Raw genomic sequence first — 20,824 nt, 5'->3', positions numbered from 1 at the left:
TTATTATTTGAAGATAGAGCCAGTAAGACTCGCTTGGTGGACAGAATGTGGGATTTGAAAGTAGAGAGAAATTAAGAGTGACTCTGGATCTGCTACCTAAGCACTAGGTACAAAGTGAGGAAGGAGGAACAGGTTGGGAAGGGCCCACAGAATGAGGCCTCTATGTTAAATATGAGACACCTATGGAACATTCAAACGGAGACATGAAGAGGCCGTCTAATATGCAAGTTTGACTGAGATGAGAAAGCAAGAGATGAGCATGCAGAGGCATTTAAAGCCTAAGCCTGGATGAGAGCAGCTAGGGCCAGCTAGAGACAGGAAAGAATGCTGAGGACTGTGTCCTAAGCTAACCAAGCAACCTCCAGAGGTCCCACGGAGGACAAGGATTCAGCAGAGAAGCCTGACAAAGAGCCACCAAAAAAAAGACAGGAAGAAGTCCAGAAGAGTGCGGGACACCAGGAACCAAGCAAAGAAAGTGTGTGAGGGAGGAAGATGCAAAAGTGTACAATCAGATTTGGCAAGATGGAGGCTGCTGACTGCCTTGACCAGCACTGAGTCATGGGAATAAGGGCCTGGCTGGAACAGGCTAGAGAACCTGAGGGAAGGAAGCAGAGGCACAGTACAGACAACTAGTTCTTCCAGTGTGTTCTGCCCTAACCCAAGGCAGAGAAAATGGAGCCATCTAGGGAAGGAGACACAGGGTAAAAGGAGTGTTTTGTTTTTATCTCAAGGTGAGAGTTTTTACAGACCATTTTAATTGATGGGAATGACCTAGTTGAGAGGGAAAATGGTGTTGATAGGAAACTAACTATAGATATAAGTATATCCTCAAGTTATAAAGGTTATTTTTTTCCAATATGTATCAATTCCCTTTTCCTTCCTTTACTTGGAAGAGGAAAAAAAAATAAGAAAAATAATCAAAAGAGAGGCTGGTTTCACTAACCTATCATGTTAACATGAGAAAATGCAGGCAGGCACACATGTTCTTTTTATTGCTACCATCCTTTTATCTTTGTTTTACAAATTTACTGTATTACAAAAAGAATTATTCAAAAAGTAATTGAATTTTCTGTCTAATAAAAAAATGAATTCACTTCTGTTTCATTTTGGTGAAGCAGTTTTTATCAGCATGTTGAAAATTTTACTTAGAAAAGAAATTTTAGGCTACTCTATCAACTAAGTCCTTCAGAAAACAATTCTGGCCTAGAATCCACCATTTTTAAAGATAAAAAATAAAACTGTTAAATCTAAGAAGTTTCCTGCATCTGATACCAAAATATTTTTGAAGGCAATGAATAAAAAATGAAACATTTTTATTAAAAATATTTCAGTTACACGTTTTGTTATAAAACAGTGCTCACTGTACCCTATTATGCATACACATCTACAGGCACAGAAAAAAGCCTGAAACTGTATTCACCAAATTAACAGTAGTTATGCCCTGGTGGTGGGATGACTAAGTGAATTTTTAGGAACTTATCTATGTTTAAATTTTCTAGAATGTACCACGTGCACAATAAAATTGATTTTTTAAGCAATCAATGATGAAAATAACCACATACCATTTTTATTCATATACATTGTGCCTTCCCTGGATCCTTACCGTGAGATATGGAAGACAAATATCTGTTGAGACTGTTTTTCTTGGGTCACTATCTTGCCTCAAATTTAGTCAGGAATGATTAAAAACAAGCAATTAAGAAGCACATCTTAAAAGTCCACTATATTAGAATGGAATATTATTCAGCCATCAAAAGGAATGAGGTACTGATACACGCTACCGCACAGATAAACCTTGAAAATATTACGCTAAGTGATAGAAGCCAGACATGAAAGACCACATAGCATATAATTCCATTTATATGAAATGTCTAGAATATGCAAATGCATACAGACAAAAAGTTGATAATTGCCAAGGACTGAGGAAGGGGGAATAGGGAGTGACTGATAAAGGCATGGGGTTTCTTTCTTGGGTGATGAAAATGTTCTGTAATTAGTGGTGATAGCAGCACAACCTTGTGAATATACTAAAAACCACTGAATTGTACATTTTATATGGGTGAATTTTATGGTATGTGAATATATCACTTTAAAAAAAAAAGAGCCCACTGTATGCTTAGTATGTGAGAGATACAAAAATCTCAAGCCGGGCATGGTGGCTCACACCTATAATCCCAGCACTTTGGCAGGCAGAGGCAGGGGAATCACTTGAGCCCAGGAATTTGAGAGCAGACCATCCGGGGCAACATGGCAAAACCCTGTCTCTACAAAAAAACACAAAAAATTAGCCAAGCATGGTAGCGTATACCTATAGTCCAAGCTACCCAGGAAGCTGAGGTGGGAGGATCACCTGAGTCCAGGAGATCACTGCATGCCAGTCTGGGTATCAGAGTGAGACCCTGTCTCAAAAGCTATATATATATTTTTATATGTTTAGTACTCTATTACATGAATGAGAATGTGGGTAAAATGGAAATTCAGAAATGAAAAAGATGATTATGAACTGAGGTAGACGAGGTTTCAACAAACAGGCACAAATTAATAGTAAGCATAAGGAAATAATGTTTTTAAATTATCTGTCATAACTTTACTTCCAAAATGCCTTCTCCTGACACTATATGTTCTTTAAATACCATATTCTCAAGAATGTAAGATGACTTCATTAGCTCCTTTCCCATAAGGAACCAAGCAAAATGGGGTTCCCTAGAGTTGAAGCCTCTGGGAAGCTGTTGTGAGAAATCCTGCTATTCTCATTGAATCAAGTTATAAATGTGTTCCTGCCAACTTTTGAGGTAAATTGTTTTCATCATAAAGAGTGCAGCAATAATCAGGTCAAAAAAAAAAAAAAAAAACAGCTGTTACAGATTCACCCATACTACAAGGACAGCAAATTGCTGGGACATCTGAAAAGGCTCGTGACATCTTGCTTACTTGGTAACAGAGTACAGTTTTTCTTCCCCAGGTAGAAAAAGTGCATATTAGATCAGCCCTTCTTGGTGACCACATACACATTAAAATGTTAACTTCCTTTGAACTTAGAAATCAGGAACATCATTTTTTATAGCAGGAACAAAAAGAGAAGACATTCATCAATAAACAATAAACTCTAAAGCATACTTAAGAGCAGAAGATATAAATGACAGATCCCACAAGACAATACAAATATGAAGACATGCAGGGAAATAAATATTAATTAAAACAATGAGGTACCACTTAACAGCTACAGGTTGAGTATCCCCTATCTGAAACGCTTAGGACCAGAAGTGTCTTGTATTTCAGAATTTTTTCGGATTTTAGAATACATGGATAAGCAGTTGAGCACCCCAATCCAAATATCCAAAATCCAAAATGCACCAATGTGCATTTCCTTTGAGCATCATGTAGGCACTCAGAAAGTTTTCAATTTTGGAGCATTTCAGATTTCAGATTTTTGGATTAAGGATGCTCAACCTGTAGTAAATTGTCTTCAATTAAAAGACAAGATCCAACATGGATGAGGTTGTACAAAAGTTATTTGCTCAAAGATATGATGGTAGTACTATAAATTATTAAAAATCCTTAGAAAGTAAAATAAACCATGTATCAAAAGCCACAGAATTATGTATATCTCATGACCTTACTCCTGGGAATTTATCCTAAAAAAAAAAAAAACTGAAATGAAGAAAAACTCTAAATGCCTGAAGATTTTCACTATAGTGTGAGGTCTATATATAGTAAGATGGAAAACTAAATATACAAAAACATGGAAAAGTCTTTAAACAGGGAAAAAGTTAAGTAAATTAAAATCATTTGCCAGAGGGACTATGTCCAGCCACCAACTCCTGTAAGTATAAATAGAGTGTTAGGAAAATGTTAAGAAAAGTTATAAAACAGAACAATACTAAGTGTTTTTAACTTTAAAAATATATGTACCATCGGCCGGGCACAGTGGCTCACGCCTGTAATCCCAGAACTTTGGGAGGCCGAGGCAGGAGGATCACGAGGTCAGGAGATCAAGACCATCTTGGCTAACACGGTGAAACCCCGTCTCTACTAAAAATACAAAAAATTAGCCGGGCATGGTGGCGGGCGCCTGTAGTCCCAGCTACTCAGGAGGCTGGGGCAGGAGAATGGCATGAACCTGGGAGGCGGAGCTTGCAGTGAGCCGAGATCGCGCCACCGCACTCCAGCCTGGGAGAGAGAGTGAGACTCTGTCTCAAAAAAGCAGGCAGGGTGGCTCCTGCCTGTAATCTCAGTATTTTGGGAGGCTGAGGCGGGAGGATCACTTTAGGCCAGGAGCTAGAGGCCAGCCTGGGCAACACAGTAAGACCCCATTTCCCCATGTATATTAAAAAAAAAAAATAGCTCGCTGTGGTAGCATGTACCTGCAGTCTGTCCTAGCTACTGAAGAGGCCGAGGTGGGGGGATCACTTGACCCCAGGAATTCAAGGTTATAGTAAGCTATGATCATGCCACTGCACTCCAGCTTGGGCGACAGAGCAAGACACTGTCTCCCAAAAAAAAAAAAAAGTAAAAATATGTGTGTGTGTCTGTGTGTACACATGCACACACAAATGTACCATCTAAAAAATATATATATATATACATATACTGACCTGTATGAAATACACAGAAAATCAGCGACACCAGAGGCAAGTATAGCTATCACTTTTAAATTTTTAAAATCTCAACAGTAAAATATTTTTATAATAATTTATAATTTAAAAGTATACTTAATACAAACTGGGATAAAAGAACATGAAAATATTTCATTTAAAATGGTAAATGTGATTACAACTTGTTTCTACCTCCTATAGTCATCTATCTCAAGAGAAGGAAAGTCGAAGGAAAGATTAAAAAAACACTGTGTTAAGTTGTGCCAGGCCACCTACAGGCACACTGCATAGTAATTCATGTCAGTCATATCCAGATGAAGACGTGCCCTTCCAAAAATTCAAAGTCACAGATAATTTTCATTTAAAAACAATGGGTCATAGGTTTATTTTAAGAGTCCTGTGTTTATAGAGCATGTATGTACTGTAAATATGATGTTATGCTATCAACATAAGAATGACTCATTTTAAAGAGGAATTATTTCAGATCAAAATCTGAAAGACTTTTCTAAGAGGAAATACAAAAAAAAACTGATTAGGGCATTTACAAGATGAGTCAGAGGCTAACATTTATTCATTTGATTCAGAAAATCATGTGAAGTTCTACAGAAAGAAGAAAGGAACCAAGAGTATAAGATGTTCCCTGTCACCAAAGGGAAATTACGCTCTACAACAGGACCTTCAGAGTTTTCATTTATAAAAACTCAAATCCTTCAAGTTTACCTAAGAGGAAGAAAGAGAAAATTATGAAATGAACAATCTATAAAAAGAGTGACACAAATCCTCCCCAAATTTTGCAACTCACAAGAAATACCACAGGAACAGCCAGGCGATTATGCTTGTAGAGAGATTAGGGGAAAATCTGAATGGTTTCTGTGTTTCACAATTCCTCTGCAGAAAGATAAATGTAAAACTATTACTTCAGTTTCTATATTTTGTTGTACCCCTTATGGAGGCAGGCCCGAAAATATTTCTTGTAAGAGGAGAATGCCACTAGGCTTCCTATAACCCAGTCAAGCAAAAACACCTCTCCCAACACTGTGATACAGAGTGGGGATTAAATTAAGATATAACCAAAGTTTCTTTCAAACTCATACACAGCCATTTAGCCCAACTATGACTTCTAACACTGGGCGGCGTTTAGGAAGGAGATGCCGACCCTTCCAGTCCTCAAGAGTACTCTGCCTGTCTCTGCACAGACCTGGAGCTCTGCTCCAGTGCTCACTCTGCCAGCTGAGACTGCACACCAAGGGCACTCATGAGCTTGGCTCCCTAATTCAGACATGCTGCACCCTAGCTGTGAGTTAGGCTGCCAGTCTTCTGCAAGAAGTGTGCTGCTCCACTACCCCAGCTTGAGCTTGAGCTGTCCTTCCTCGTCTCCCCAATATCTGAGTAGGCAACCCACAGGGGTCTCTGTGGAACCTTCCTCAGGAGCCACAGGGACACTACATATTTGAGTCCTTTCCCTCAAAGAGACACTCTCTACCTCCCTGACGATGGGTCCCAACGTTATTAAAGTTATCAGAGAATCACTGCTTACAAAGGCCTATCATGATTTCTTAGCTGTTTCTCTAGAGTTTACTCTTGGAGCCATTAAACTGCTTTTAAAAATATTCACCAATTACCATGAGTTATGTATACCAATGTTCTATTAAGGCTCAATGATATTAAACCTACTTCTACACTAAGTATACCACTTTATATGATGGCATATTTTTAACATTAACCCATCAGTTCCTATCAGTTACATCTGAGTTTATTTAAAGCAAAATCATAAAATCATATTCAAAGGATTTTTTTTACTTCATAAACTATTCCTTTGCTCACTTACAGCAAGTTAGTAGAATTCAGAAATCAATAACGTGAAGTCTCAATATCAATTTGAACAATATTCTGTTAAAAATGTTAATCATGCATGGACTATCCTGACCATCCATTCAATATCATCTGGAGCACACAATCATATTCCGAAATAGTCAACATTCTGGAAAAAAATGATAGAGCAAATATGAAGTAGTTACTTTAATTAAGGAAAAAATCATAAAGTAGCCTGCTGGTCATAGATGTCTGGTAAAAGAACCACTTCATATACATGAACAGGTAACAGGGACCTCTACATAGAAACCTATAGGAGTCATATCCTGTCAAAGCCAGCCATGCCAAAGAAGCTCCTGGTTCTATGCCTTCCCCTCAATCCTAACTTCTTGCTGACTTCAACAAGAAGTTTCATTCATTCACCCGTTAGTACTTACTAAATACCTATTAAGAAAGGACAGTTAAAGCAAAAGGAACACAGTGATGAAAAAGCTTGCCTTCTTTAGGGCAGAGAAGAGAGGCTGGTAGCACACAAATGAGCATGGTATATAAAGTGATATGATAAAGAATTATGGAAGTGATGAGGGGAGGATGGCTGATCATGATTAGGAAAGACACCTCAGGGTGAAGGGGACTTTTGAGCTGAGACTGAAGAAGCCACAGCCACTTGAAACATCTGAAGGAAGACATTTCATCAAAGGCCCAGAGGTGGTAATGAACTTGGACTATTCCACGACCAGAAAAAAACGCCACATCAGGAATACAGACTTGTGCCAATGAGGGCAGGGAGAACAGGGGGTAGCTCAGGCAGGGCCTTGTAGGTCAAGAATAAGGAGTATGGACTTTATTGCAAGGGAAAAGTCACTAGAGTAGTGATTTGCAACATGCAATTCTCAGACAAACAGCATAAGCATCACCTGGGAACTTGTCAGAAATATAAAGTTCCAGGCCCTGCTCCACATCTCCTGATTCAGAAACCCCAGAGGAGAGGCCCAGTACTCACACTTAAGTTTAAGAACCACTGCATTAGAGGGTTTTGAGCAGGGAAGTAACATGAAACTAGGTTTCTGAGTAATTTGCTGCAAATAATGTAGAGTATTAATTTCACTAGCAGATAACAACAGTGTGTATTAATCTATGTAGTATATATTAATTATAATACCAGTAGTTAACCCAACAACAATAGCAATACATTATGACATATATACACTGGTATTTATATTTGCATATTTTGAATTTCAGGGAATTCCATTTCAATTACAAGAAATATTAAGACCTAAAATTTATTTTAAATTATCTACTCCACAGTTATAGCCTCGAGTCACCAAATGAGAAATCTAAAATAGCCACTTTTCCTCACTTCTCTCCCCAGAGTAGCTCACCTGATTCCTACTCTGTCCTGTAGTGTCAATTCATCCCCATCCTTCCAGAATAACTCAAAGACCATAAAACTTCCTCCAATCCATCCATCCCTACCCACACACCCACCTCCAGCCAGAAGTAAATGTTCTCTTTGCTTCTCTGACAACCATTCACACTGTAGTTGTCTGTATCCCTGTCTTATCTGTCCTACTGGTCTATACATTCTTTAGGACACATGTTTTGGTTCTTAAATGCCTCCTCCCTGGTTTTTCTCCTCCTACATTATAACTCACTCCCCAAAAAACTCTGTCAGATCTCACACAAAGCAAATATGCAATACATGTTTGTTGGACTGAACTGAAACTGTGACGCAGGGATTCAAAGTTCCACGAAGAGGAGAAAGTTAACAGGCAACAAGAACATGACAAAGAGGATGTTCACATCCTGAAGCATCAAGAAATGTTTATCTATAAATGGTATTACTTCACAGTGAATGTTTTCAAAGCCAGACAATGTCTCAAAGAATTCTGCTTTAAGTAAAATTAAGAAACCTTTTCTCTTCTTTCAACTATGCCTGAAGCTGAATTTAGATAAGTTTCAAATTCTGAACGTATCCTCTAAAGCAACTCATCTTAGGTTACTCTGCTTCAATATCTGTCATAGACAATCAATGTATAAAGCAAAAGAACAAATACATTTAGTTAATTCCTCCCCAGCTCCAACTATTGATAAGTTTAGTGTTGGTGTGCTTCCTTCTAAACTGAGTCTTGTTGTCTGCCAGGCATTCGTCTTATTTTATGTAAAGGTACTGTTACAGATTTCATTCTGTTTTTTACTTTTACTCACTAAGCACTACATTTTTAAGATCTATCCGTGATGATCTAACTACAACCGATTCATTGCTTCTAGTTATTTCCTTCCTACCTCCCACTTTGCTATGGAAGTAGAGGCAAGAACTACACTCACCAAAGAAAATCCAAAATAAGAATATTCATTCACCCATTAACTCAAACAATATTTATTAAATCCCTACAGTGTGCCAAACACTGTGCTAAGTGCTAGAAACACAAAGATGAAAAGGCATGCTCCATGTCCTCACAGAGCTTATGGAACAATGAAGCAGCACTGCAAACCACGAAAAGGGTGCAATGTTGAGAAATGAGAACTTCCTGGTGAAAGTACATTTAAAGCATTTGAAGTCCAGTGAGAACAGAAAAAAAAATCCCCTCCAAGCAGTGGAAGAAGGCTTAACATAAAAGAAGTACTATTAAGCTAAAACTGTAGGATGAATAAGACAAGCAGGAAGAGGACCATCTAGGGAGAGAAACACTGTGTATAAAGACACAGGAAACTGGCATGCCCTCACAACTATAGTCCTGGAACTGTTGAAGCACAGAGGTGGGACGCAAGGCAGGACAAAGAAGAAGAGATGGGTCAATTCCCAACCCACAAGCCACGAATGTGCTGCAAAAACTTTCAATGCACAAAATTTGTTTTATACACATGCTGTTACGGCAAAGTCCGATGGAGTGGAGCACGTCATGGAGGGCAATATGCAAGAGTGGAGAGCAATATGCAACAGAGTACAACTTGCTGTGAGCAAGAGGAAACACAATTCCGAAGGAAGGCCGAATGAACCACGAGGTGACCGGATGCTCTTCTGCACAGCACAAGGCATTCCCACTACTGTGCCATAGCTGGTGCTATGTTTTAATAACTGACTTGGTGTTTTGAGTTTTTCAATCATTTCCATTATGCAGCTAAAAATTCTGAAATGGAAATGTATCAATGACACAAAAAGGCTGAAATCCACTGGGCTACACAATAAAGAAACTTTCTGTCTCACTAAAGAATTTATATATTTTATGCTGTAAGGAACAGAGGTCAGACTTGAAGAATTCTGGAGAGGGAAGAGACACATTGCTGTTTCAGAAAGACCACCAGGGAAGCAGTGTGTTAAATGGCCTGATGGGGCAGAGAACAGAAAAGGTAAGAAAATAGATAAGGAGAGCATTACAACAGTCCAGGCAGGAGAGGGGTGAGGCCAAACAGGTGCCCCAGGAAATGGAGAGGAGGGATCTGTGTGCCCTGGTGACTCAACAGCTCCAGGAGAAGACAGAAGAGAGGAAAGGAAGCAGGATGAAAGCCCAGGTCCGTGGCTACTAAAAGCAACAAGCAAAACCTACCAGAGAAAGATCCTATCTACCTTTAAAATAAATGCATTATCCAAAATAGATACCCCCCAAACTTTTCAGGAAATTAACAAAATTTTTGAAAATTACCTACATATCACAAACTAAGCAGTTATTATCTAGATTTTGTTGTGATGCAGAAAACACTGCCACAAAGAGACCGTTCTAGAATTAAAGTTAACTCAGACTTGATTTTCCTAGGTCACTCGCTACTTTGTGTCAGGAAAATGAAGATACTATTGTTTTAAAATTTAAAAAAAGGGGGGGGCGGGGGGTCAAGGAACTTTTAGGTTGAAGCATCAGAAGCTTCCAGAGCACTCTGGTCATGTGGTCAAAAGTAAAGCTGTCCTAAAGCATTTTAAGACAGACTATGGCTTCCTTGAGAAACCTGATACACCCTACTCAGTTGAAAAGAAACATGGTGACAGAAGGCTTTTTCTCAAGCCTAAATTTAAACTGCTCTGTGTAGCTGTCAGAGCTCTGTGGTGATATAAAAAGTATGGTTTCTCTTTAGCCCCACAGGAAGGAGCTTGTGGATACAGGAGTGATCTTCCACCATTCCTGTCTTGTCTTACTTCCAACCCTGGGTAAGTGCTACTGTTTCTCCTCTCACCCCTGGGGCTTCTGAGGGTCACTAAAACAATTTATTAGAGCAAGTGACAAACTCTTGAGTGCCTTCACAACCAATTCTGTCAGCTGGGCCTTAGGTGTGGTAAAAAATAAAAAATAAATAAAATTAAAACCCTTTAATTTATTTTTGGCAGCTTTCTGTAGACTTTCCTACTCTTCCCACCTTGCCCAAGTCTTACACTCTGGCACCTCTAAGGTCCACTGTCCACACAGCAACAGAGTGAGCTTTCCTAATCAATCAGGTTGTCACTTTTGCTAACTAAACCTCCTGTGGCTCCCACGTCCCTTCCCATGCCACCTCCACCCTTCCCTCTGGCCCGCGAAAACCTATATGCTGACAGGTCTTTTGCTTCGGCTCCTGTCACTCTGCCCTCTGCCCACGAAGCCCTGCCCCGCCCCCGCCGCCCCTCTCCCCTTGCCCCAGCCTCCAGTGCTTCCTCCCGGCCTCTGCACCAGTCCCTAGGAATCGTGCCCACTTGAAATGCTCCACCTGCAAATCTTCACAGGACCAGCTCCTTCTTGTCATTCAGGTCTCAGCTGAAATGTCACTTCCTGACCATCCAATCTAAAGTAGCCATCGCAGTCACATTACCCTTCTTAAATCCCATTTAACTCTCATGTTTTTCTTTTTTGTTTATTTTCTCTCTCTCCCACCCAAGTCTCCCATTAAGCACTATGAAAGAAAGCTAAGCTCCCTGAAAACTTCCTTTCCTGTCTCCATGGCATTTACAACAGTGCCTGGAATACAGAAGATGTTAACTAAATATTGGTTGAGCAGATGTTATCCCCAAAAGGCCATCCAAAAACAATTAAATGGTTAATGAGGGAGAATGAAAAGCAATGATTTAATGTGATTTCATTCAAAATCAGCCCCTAATCTATTTCCAACAAAGGTATCTGACTACATTGAATTACTGCTCCCTACTACACGGGCAGCCCTCAAGCTGCAAGTGGAGACACTCACTCCACTCCCATCTGGACACTTCAAAGTCACTGCTGCACCATTCGAGCAACTGGAAATGGCTGAATGTCACTGGTCATCTCACAGCAGACATTCTATGGGTCCCTGTCCTCCACTTCTCCCAACATGCCTATCCTACTCTGCTCCTTTCCTATTAGGGTGATCCAAAAGTAATTGTGGTTTTGCCATCAAAGGTGACGGTAAGAACCGCAATTACTTTTGCACCAACCTAATACATCATCACCTTCAAGCCGTATTTACAGATATCATCTCAGGAAAGACTATTCAACACCCCTCATACAAAAGCTAATTATCACACCCCTTCTCTTTCCCTGCAGATGTGGAAGATCTGAGATCTCTATGGTAATATTAGATAGAGGTGGGAAGAAATAGCTATTGAGATGTTTCCTTTGCCCAGGGGGAGGTAACCACCTCCACATCATTTGAAAGTTGATAAGAGAACTATTTGCCAATCTTCTCATCAGTATGGATTTAAATAAGGGACGATGTCTCCATTTTTTTCTTTTTTTTTTCCCATTGTTCCTTTTCTACTTTAAAACTACAGTAAGGTTATGCTTTGAAAAGCAATTTTTGAAGTTACCATTAGCCAAAACAACATCATTACCATTGTTTGTCCTGTCAAACATATAAAAATACTCTAACCCAAGCATTTGCCATCTTGAACAGAGTATGTGTTTGCAGGCAGACAGTTCGAATCTCATTTCTACTAGTGACCAGAAACAAATTACTTAAGCCCTTTGAGCTTCAAATTCCTTATCTGTTGAATGAGAGTGGGAAGATCAACTTCAGAGTGTAATAAGGGGATTAGACGGGATGACCAACCTAAATCACCAGGCACAGTGTGAGGCACAGAAAGGGGGCTCCTCTTCATCCCTGGGAGGGAAGTTAGAGTGAAGCTTCCACTCCCCCTGCTTTTACATATAAATCGTTCACTCCCCTGTGGAAGAACAGTAAATTGCCTTAATCATTTTTTATTACCACAAGTAGTTTAAACTGGTAATCTATAATAGTTTATTCATTATGGTTTTCTACCACTTTTCTATGCTTGTGCCTTAAGGAATTTTGGATTGATATGTTTGAAATTTAAATAAAGTAGTATTAAGTTATAAATCTGTATCCAGAAAAACAACTGAAGTGAAAGTTCGGCCAACGGCGGTGGCTCACGCCTGTAATCCCAGCACTTTGGGAGGCAGATCACTTGAGGTCAGGAGCTCGAGACCAGCCTGGCCAACATGGTGAAACTCTGTCTCTACTAAAAATAGAAAAAAAAATTTAGCTGAGTGTGGTGGCGCACTCCTGTAATCCCAACTACTCGGGAGGCTGCTGCTAGAGAATCACTTGAGCCCAGGAGGCAGAGGTTGCAGTGAGCTGAGATGGCGCCACGCCACTGCACTCCAGCCTGGGTGATAGAGCAAGACTCTGTCTAAAAAAAAACAACAACAACAAGTGAAAGTTCAGTACTTACTGGTCCAATGAACATATTCATTGAAAATCTGGTTCGATTATCATCCAAATAAATAATTTGTTTTCGAGTATACTTTATGTAGAAAAAAAGTTTCTAAATCTGTAAAACTACTTTTCCTGCCCATTATCTACTGATGTTTAAAATTTGCATTTCTTTAATAAGACACATTTATTTTAGTAAGACGGTATGCAAAGTGTTTTAAGAAATCACTGACTACTTAAAACTTGATGCTCATAAAGGATCCCCGAATGACCAAACTTCTTGGCTTGCCCCAATAAGACATAGAATTTTAATGTCTCACCTACCACTGCAATATAACTATACATTTCATACACAGTCACATCATCTGTGTTTTCTTTTTTCAATTACATCTGATTAAACAGAATGTTCTGTTCAGTACCTAGCACACCATCAAAAACAAGTATTTAAATAATGTGTGGCTTAAGTGGCATGAGCTGAAAAGAACACTCTGGATTCCTAAACTCTTAATTCCTGTTCTTCTTATTCTGTGAGATCCTTGTGGAGAAAGCTGGTGAGAGGTATGGTATGCAGTTATCCCATTTAAGCTAAGGAGAGGCTAGATAACATGAGCTTCAAGAATACTCAGTGTTAACTTCAGAAAGACTTTTTAAAGAGTGCCATACACTATGGTAGATCACCAAAGGAGACAAAGGTCTACAGTATTCTTTAAAAGCTCCAGAAAAGAAAGTTTTGTTTTATTGTCTGCTGAGGCGGTGGGGATAAAGACGGAGGGAACACAGCTCTTCCTAGAAGCAGTGTATGCGAATAAATGACCCTCCATGTGTCTTCCAGATAAATACATTCTCCTTAATTGTTAAATATAAGCAGGTGTATGCTTGTGTAAATTTCTTTTAAAAAGTCTAAATCTGGTTTCTCTGAAACAGGTAAAAATACAGAAATTTTCAAACGTCTTTCAGCTTTTAAGAGCTGAAGTCACAAGGCAACAAAACTAACGCACATGAAATGTGAGATGCTGCTGGGTGCGGTGGCTCATGCCTGTAATCCCAGCACTTTGGGAGGCCGAGGCTAGTGGATCACGGGGTCAGGAGTTCAAGATCAGCCTGGCCAATACAGGGAAACCCTGTCTCTACTAAAAAATACAAAAATTAGCAGAGCGTGGCCTGTAATCCCAGCTACTCGGGAGGCTGAGGCAGAGAACTGCTTTAACCCCAGGAGGCGGAGGCTGCAGTGAGCCGAGATCGCGCCACTGCACTGCAGCCTGGACTACAGAGTGGTGAGACTCCGTCTCAATAAATAAATAAATAAATAAATGAATAAATAAATAAAAGAAATATTTTGCACATTTCTAAAAATAGATTATTTGTTTAACAGCCTTTGATAACTGTAATTCTATAAAGATAGGAACCTCCCTTTAGGGACCTAATCTAAACTTTATTCTGGAATAAAGCCTGATCTAAGCTAATTTGCTACACTATTACTCAAGCAAAAAGAATTCTTTCAGACCACGATATAATCATACAAATAAAATGTTCCAAATACATAACTTGAAGTCATACAAATATAATGTTTCAAATACACAACTTGAAAGATTTTTAGTTTCAAAACACAATTTTGGTTGTGTTTTGTGCAAATTTGTGCAAATAAAACCAGACCTTTGTAAATAATAATACAAGTATTTAAGCAAAAGTTAAGCTACTGGTCTGTAGAGCTGCACACTTTGCAGTTATGCTCAGAAATATACAAATCCTACTGATCAGGTGGTCAAACTGCTAAAGGAGATACTGTAATATCCCATTTTTTTCCTAGACCCTCAAAATTAGAAGCTCAAATTTTATTCTACAGCATCATGAAATAACTAGAAATAATTATGCCTCTGCAGCACTGAAAGATAAAATGCCATAAACTTAGGAATTAAACTATGATCACTTCAACTGAGCTTTTTAAAATAAGCCATTATTTTCTCTTTCTTTTTTTTTTTTTTTTTTGAGACAGTCTCGCTCTGTCCCCCAGGCTAGAATGCAATGGCTCACTGCAACCTCCGCCTCAAGGGTTCAAGATTCGCGATCTCGGCTCACTGCAACCTCCGCCTCAAGGGTTCAAGATTCTCCTGCCTCAGCCTCCTGAGTAGCTGGGATTACAAGCACACACCACCACGCCCAGCTAATTTTTGTATTTTTGGTAGAGATGGGGTTTCACCATGTTGGTCAGGCTGGTCTCAAACTCCTGACCTCGTGATCCACCCACCTCGGCCTCCCAAAGTGCTGGGATTACAGGCGTAGCCACCGTGCCCGGCCCAGCTATTATTTTCTTAAAAACATCTATATAAGGGCTATATGATGACATCGGTTTGACTGCATTGTCATACAGTAGCCACCAGGCATGTGGCTATTTAAATATAATTAAAATTAACTCTTAAGTTCAGTTCTTCAGTTCCCTTGGCCACATTTGAAGTGCAGTAGCCACATGTGGCTGGTGACTGCCATGCTGGACAGCAAAGATACAGAGCATTTCCATTACAGCTGGACATTCATGCCAAATATACAGCATCTCCAATGACCAAGTGACAGGCAAATTCAAGCCTTCTGGTCTTCCAGGTGGCACTACCAAATACTGTGTAGTTTTGTAAATAATTTTTTAAAATTTATTATTTCAACAGCAGATACAAACAAAAATTTTTATGAAACTATCAGCTGAAAAGAGCAGAGAGTAGCTTTTAGAGTTAGCCAAGCTCTTTCTTAAGAACACATTTTTGTTTTGAGCATAACACTTCACAAAATCAAAGTAGTGAATAAAAGATATCTAATGTAATTTTCAAACGACTAAGAATTTTTGCTTTTGGTAACTGCCTCCCTTTATATGAAAATCAAATACAACGTGCGGATCACTAAAAAGCCAAACTCTCAAAGTGCAAATAATCTCTTCTTTCATCAGGAAAAAGATGTCAAGTATGAAAGTATAACCAGTTTCTCCTCGGCAAGTTGTGGAAATATCATAGAACTAGAGATACTAACAATGGCAGGTATCTGAAAGTGAGAGTAATTATCACTCCCATTTCTGCAGTACCCTTTCATTATCTCTACTGTGATTTGCAGAGCTTGCTATTTATTTTTAGTTAGCCTTCTAAAATACATCTTCCACTTTTGGTTTTGGATCCAATTATCACTTCATGTCCCACATAAAAGAAAACCACTTGATCCTGTACCATTTGGTGAGAAAACACATGAACACAATTTATTTGCACTTTTTTTTTTTTTATGGAGTCACTCTTAGTTACCAGGCTGGAGTACAGTGGTGCCATCTCGGCTCACTGCAACCTCCACCTCCAGGGTTCAAGCAATTTTGCCTCAGCCTCCCGAGTAGCTGGGACTACAGGCGCACGCCACCACGCCCAGCTAATTTTTGTATTTTTAGTAGAGACAAGGTTTCACCATGTTGACCAGGAGGGTCTCAATCTCTTGACCTCGTGATCCGCCCGCCTCGGCCTCCCAAAGTGCTGAGATTACAGGCATGAGCCACCGCTCCTGGCCTATTTGCACATTTTTAATATAATGCAGTCTAAATAGTAAACCATTATCTTCAGAATGCCTTTAAAAGCAAATCAAGGGTTGTACCTAATGCCACAGAACTGTACACTTAAATATAGTTAAAATGGCATATTTTATTTTATGTATATTTTACCACAATAAAAGTACATCAAGGCAATTGTCTACATTCTGAGACTATCCATTTTTTTACACTAAATGGCTTTTCCTGATAAATTGGTTAGAATTTTCCAAAGTAATGTAACAAAATTACATTTATGTTGGAATAAAAATCCAAGCATATGAAAAGCCAAAGATGAGAAATATACTTAATAAAATAGTTTTATTTTCAAATATCCAAAATATTACAGTATAAAGACACATATAACATGAGTCTACTAAATGAAAAATTATTTCATATTTTTATATATCACAAATCTGAGAATCTCCACTTTAACCAACATTGGAAATTCAGAGGCGTTTATCTACCGCCTATTGCAAGCTAGACACTGTACTAATCACACTTCCTTCATAAACATAACTCTAATCCTCAAACCACCCTAACAGCTGAGTACTATTATCCCCATTTTACAGATGATGAAACTGAGGGACAAGTTTTTTTTAAGTGGCTACGTCACTAAAGGTAGTAGCTGAGCAATACTGAAGTGTTAGTCTGACTTCAAACCTGGTGTAAGTGCCATCATACCACACTGAGTCTGTGTTAGGATTGTATTCTGACATCAGAAAGGCAATCAGAAGAACCATACTGCTAAATTGAATATAGTCTCAAGAGCCACATAACGTTTTATGAATTCGGCTACACAACGGATACCTTGGTAGGGTATCTCCAAAGGATACCTTGACAAAAAACAAGGAAGAAACCACATAGCAACAACTGATACGTGTTTCTCTTGCTCCTACTGTTAGGAAAAATTCACAGACAATCCGTACAAGTTACTTCAACACAAAGAAATGTAAATCCAGGAAATAAAAATCTTAACAGCAAAATCCATCACCCTTATCTATGGTCCATTATTTCAATATTGGGTATTCACACTACAAACCTGATTTCATAACCAGGCATTAAACTAAAATAAGATGCATAATGCTATTAATACTTTCAAATTCCTTGAATCCTGGCAGGACAAAATATCCCAAACCATCTTAACCCAATTACTAATTCTAGTGAATTGTTAGGTCGGCCCAGTGAGAGTTTGGGACGCCCTCCATGACACAAGCAGGGGGCCAGGGAACAGCATATTATACTCTGTATGTGTGACTGCAAACTTTGTCATCACTCCATTCCACAGACTTCATAAAAGTAAAAGCTTTTTGTTTCTTTGTCTGAACAAATGGAGCCACAAGCATAGGATGCCTGCAAGATGTCCCCACTTCAGTGGGAGAGGTGCAAATACAACTTCCACGAAGAAACTCGCTACTGAAGTCTGCAGAAGCCACCGCAACCCACCACAAACCTCCATTCCGCGATCGCTGAATGACAGAGACATTTCTGAAATGTCTCAAACCTGCTGTTCATCTGTGGCCTGGTGGCCGTGTCAAAAGCCTGCGGAGCTCCTAAAGAAGGCACTAATCCTCTCCGGAGGTCTTGCTAAAAGCTGTGGGAAACGAAGGGAGCCAGGCACGTACGCTTTCCTGCAATCTAAAACTTCCGAGATTGCATTTACCAAAACCCCTTTCCACAAAGAGGTAAGGGTGACTTAGCTGCTACTGTGGATATCAAGATCGAAATTCAATTAAAAACAAAGCAAAGGTACCCGTTCCAGTAACGTATGTTTCACTCCAGTAAAAAGTAAAAAGACACAGCAAAGAACAAGGTCCCCGGTTCCCGTATTCTTGACCTTCAAGAACTGCAAAAAAGTCAAGACCCAGTGAAAGACGAAAAGTTTGAGTGGCTGCTGGGCTCGCGGGTGGCTCGCCTGACTCCGGAGCAGCTGGAGGAACCCGCCTCGAGGTTAGGGTCTCGCCGCGCCCCCACGACGGCTGTGGGCGCAGAGCCCAGAGGATGGAGCCTCCCCTTCCTGAAACCCGCTCGAAGCTCGGAAAGCCCCGGCCCCTCCGCGCGGGCTGCGGCCCCCAGGCTCCTTCCCCGACGCGCCCGAGGGCGCGGACCAGCCCCCGGCAGGCGACCCCGCACACTTCCGGGCCCGACGCCCCGGCCGCTCGCCCACTTACCGGCATCATCTTGGACCCGAACCGCATGGAAGCGGGTGGCCAGACTGCGGCCCCGGCCGAGCTGAGGTGCCCCGGAGGGTCGCAGATGCGGGGGAGGGGAGCGGAGAGCGAGGCCGCCCGGACCTGTTGCGAGGCGGCGGCGGCGGCGGCGGCGGCAGCGGCGGCGCGCGGGTCCGAAGGGCCCTCCGCGCGGGCTGGGGCACCAACAAGCCCCGGGCTCCCCCGCCCCGGCCGGGCCCCCTGACGCGGCTTTGTCTCTTCGACGCTCGTGACGGTCGGGGCTCCCTCCTCCGCTCCGAAACCAACTAATCCCGGGCCGGGCCCCAGCCGAGCCCGTGCCGGCTCCGCCCCCCGCGCCGACCCCGCCCGCGGCGCGCCTGGCGGCCTGGGGGAGGGGCGGCCGCGGGAACGGGAGCTGCGCGCGCCTGCGCGGGCCCGGCTGGGTGGACGGGGAGCGGCGGGAGCCGGCCGCCTTTTCTTTCTTCGCCCCGGACTGAAGTGCGGTCGGGGCCGCGCGGCGGAGCGGCTGGAGCGCGCGCCTCCTAGCGGAGCCGGGGCAATTGGAAGGCGGCGCCTCAGGAAAACAGAATGGTAGTGAATGGCACCGAGCCGCCCCAGGGCTGCCGCCGTCACCTCCTCGGCGGCTCCGAGTCGTGCGAGGCAGGGGACCCTTTGCCTTCAGAACAGGGCGCCCGACGTTAGGCGCGTGGACAGAGTCCTCCGGCGGCCGCGCCGCTGGGCCAGGCGGAGAGAGGCGGAGAGAGGCGGACGGACTTCAGGGGAGGCCCGGGCCACGCCGCGGAAACTACCCGACTCCCTGGAGGCGGCCAGGACCGACCCTGTCCCGACAAAATGGAGTTCCCCGTGTGGCTTCAGCTCGCGGCGCGTTCCCAGAGCTCCTCAGTGATCCGGCTTTCGGATTGTTCGCCTTTCATCTCATTTGCCGTTGTCCAAATTCTAATTTAAAACTCATGTGTTACTTGCTGTAAGGTTAACAAACGTACACCGCAAACTGGATAAAGGGATAACTTTTATGTTGTGTATGTTTTACCACAATAAAAATAAACTTTGTAAAAATGTGTCAGGCAGCATTCTGAGGAGCTTCCCTGGGGGGTGCTGGGAACACCCTGCAAACAGCCTCCGATACGGGGAGCCGGTGGATACCATCCTTTTCCAGGGAGGGAGGCCAAGGCCTAGGGAAATGGCAGGGCTGCCTTCCAAAGAGTAGCAGAGCGGGTTCAGGCTTTTATTCCACCTTCCAGGGAGACACATACTGCGGGAACCCTAACTCCAGGAAGCTTTGTTCTAGTAAGTTGTCAGTGCAAGTTCACTCAGAATCACTTTTCTCTGCCTTTATACATGATTCTAGAACCTGAAGTGGGGTAAATCCCCTGGGTTTATCTAGTATCAAGAACAGACAATTCTTTCTTAGCCCACCATATCCCTTACCAGAATCTCCATCGAACTCCCTATTGCACCATCCCAGATACTGTATCTGGAAATACTAAATTACGGTTAATTCAACTAGAATTTAACGTTCTCGCCCGGGCGCAGTGGCTCACGCCTGTAATCCCAGCACTTTGGGAGGCCGAGGCGGGCAGATCACCTGAGGTCAGGAGTTCGAGACCAGCCTGGCCACGTGGTGAAACCCTTGTCTCTACTAAAAATATAAAAATTAGCCGGGCATGGTGGCGCATGCCTGTAATGCCAGCTACTCGGGAGGCTGAGGCAGGAGAATCTCTTGAACCTGGGAAGCGGAGGTTGCAGTGAGCAGAGATCACCCCACTGCACTTCAGCCTGGGCAACGAGAGTGAAACTCCATCTGAAAAAAAAAAAAAAGAATTTAACGTTCTCAAAAAATCTGGTTTATAGTCTTGTTTTCTTAAGAGTGTTATACTGAGTTAAGCAAAATAAATTCATCCCTCAATCAGTAAATATTTATTAAATACCTGCCACTTGGTAGATATTCTTCTAAGTCCTAGGGATACATCAATGAACAAAAAGTTCAAAAGACAAGTGTAGTTATTGTGAAAAAAATAGAATAAGGTAAGGGAAGGGGATAAGGTGTACAGGTGCAACTTTAAATATGG

The 20,824-nt window shown here is 41.6% G+C and overlaps 1 protein-coding gene across 3 annotated transcripts in view; it reads right to left on the bottom strand.

Moving 5' to 3' along the window:
* Positions 1-19,044, bottom strand: part of TP53BP2 (tumor protein p53 binding protein 2) — a 65,684-nt gene extending 46,640 nt beyond the window's left edge. For 2 of the 3 annotated variants that reach the window (XM_034947566.4, XM_055107716.2), the window contains exon 1: positions 18,735-19,043. In XM_034947566.4, the coding sequence (XP_034803457.1) occupies positions 18,735-18,761 (27 nt within the window). In that variant the 5' untranslated portion in view covers positions 18,762-19,043. Of the gene's footprint in view, positions 1-18,734 lie in introns of all 3 variants that reach the window. The other variant, XM_034947572.3, reaches the window with a different exon arrangement.
* Between the last annotated feature and the right edge of the window lie 1,780 nt (positions 19,045-20,824).

This window comes from Pan paniscus, chromosome 1 (genome assembly GCF_029289425.2).
Source record: "Pan paniscus chromosome 1, NHGRI_mPanPan1-v2.0_pri, whole genome shotgun sequence".
NCBI classification, from domain to species: Eukaryota; Metazoa; Chordata; class Mammalia; order Primates; family Hominidae; genus Pan; species Pan paniscus.
The sequence above is the reverse complement of the archived record's forward strand: the minus strand, read 5'-3'. Positions and strand labels throughout refer to the sequence as shown.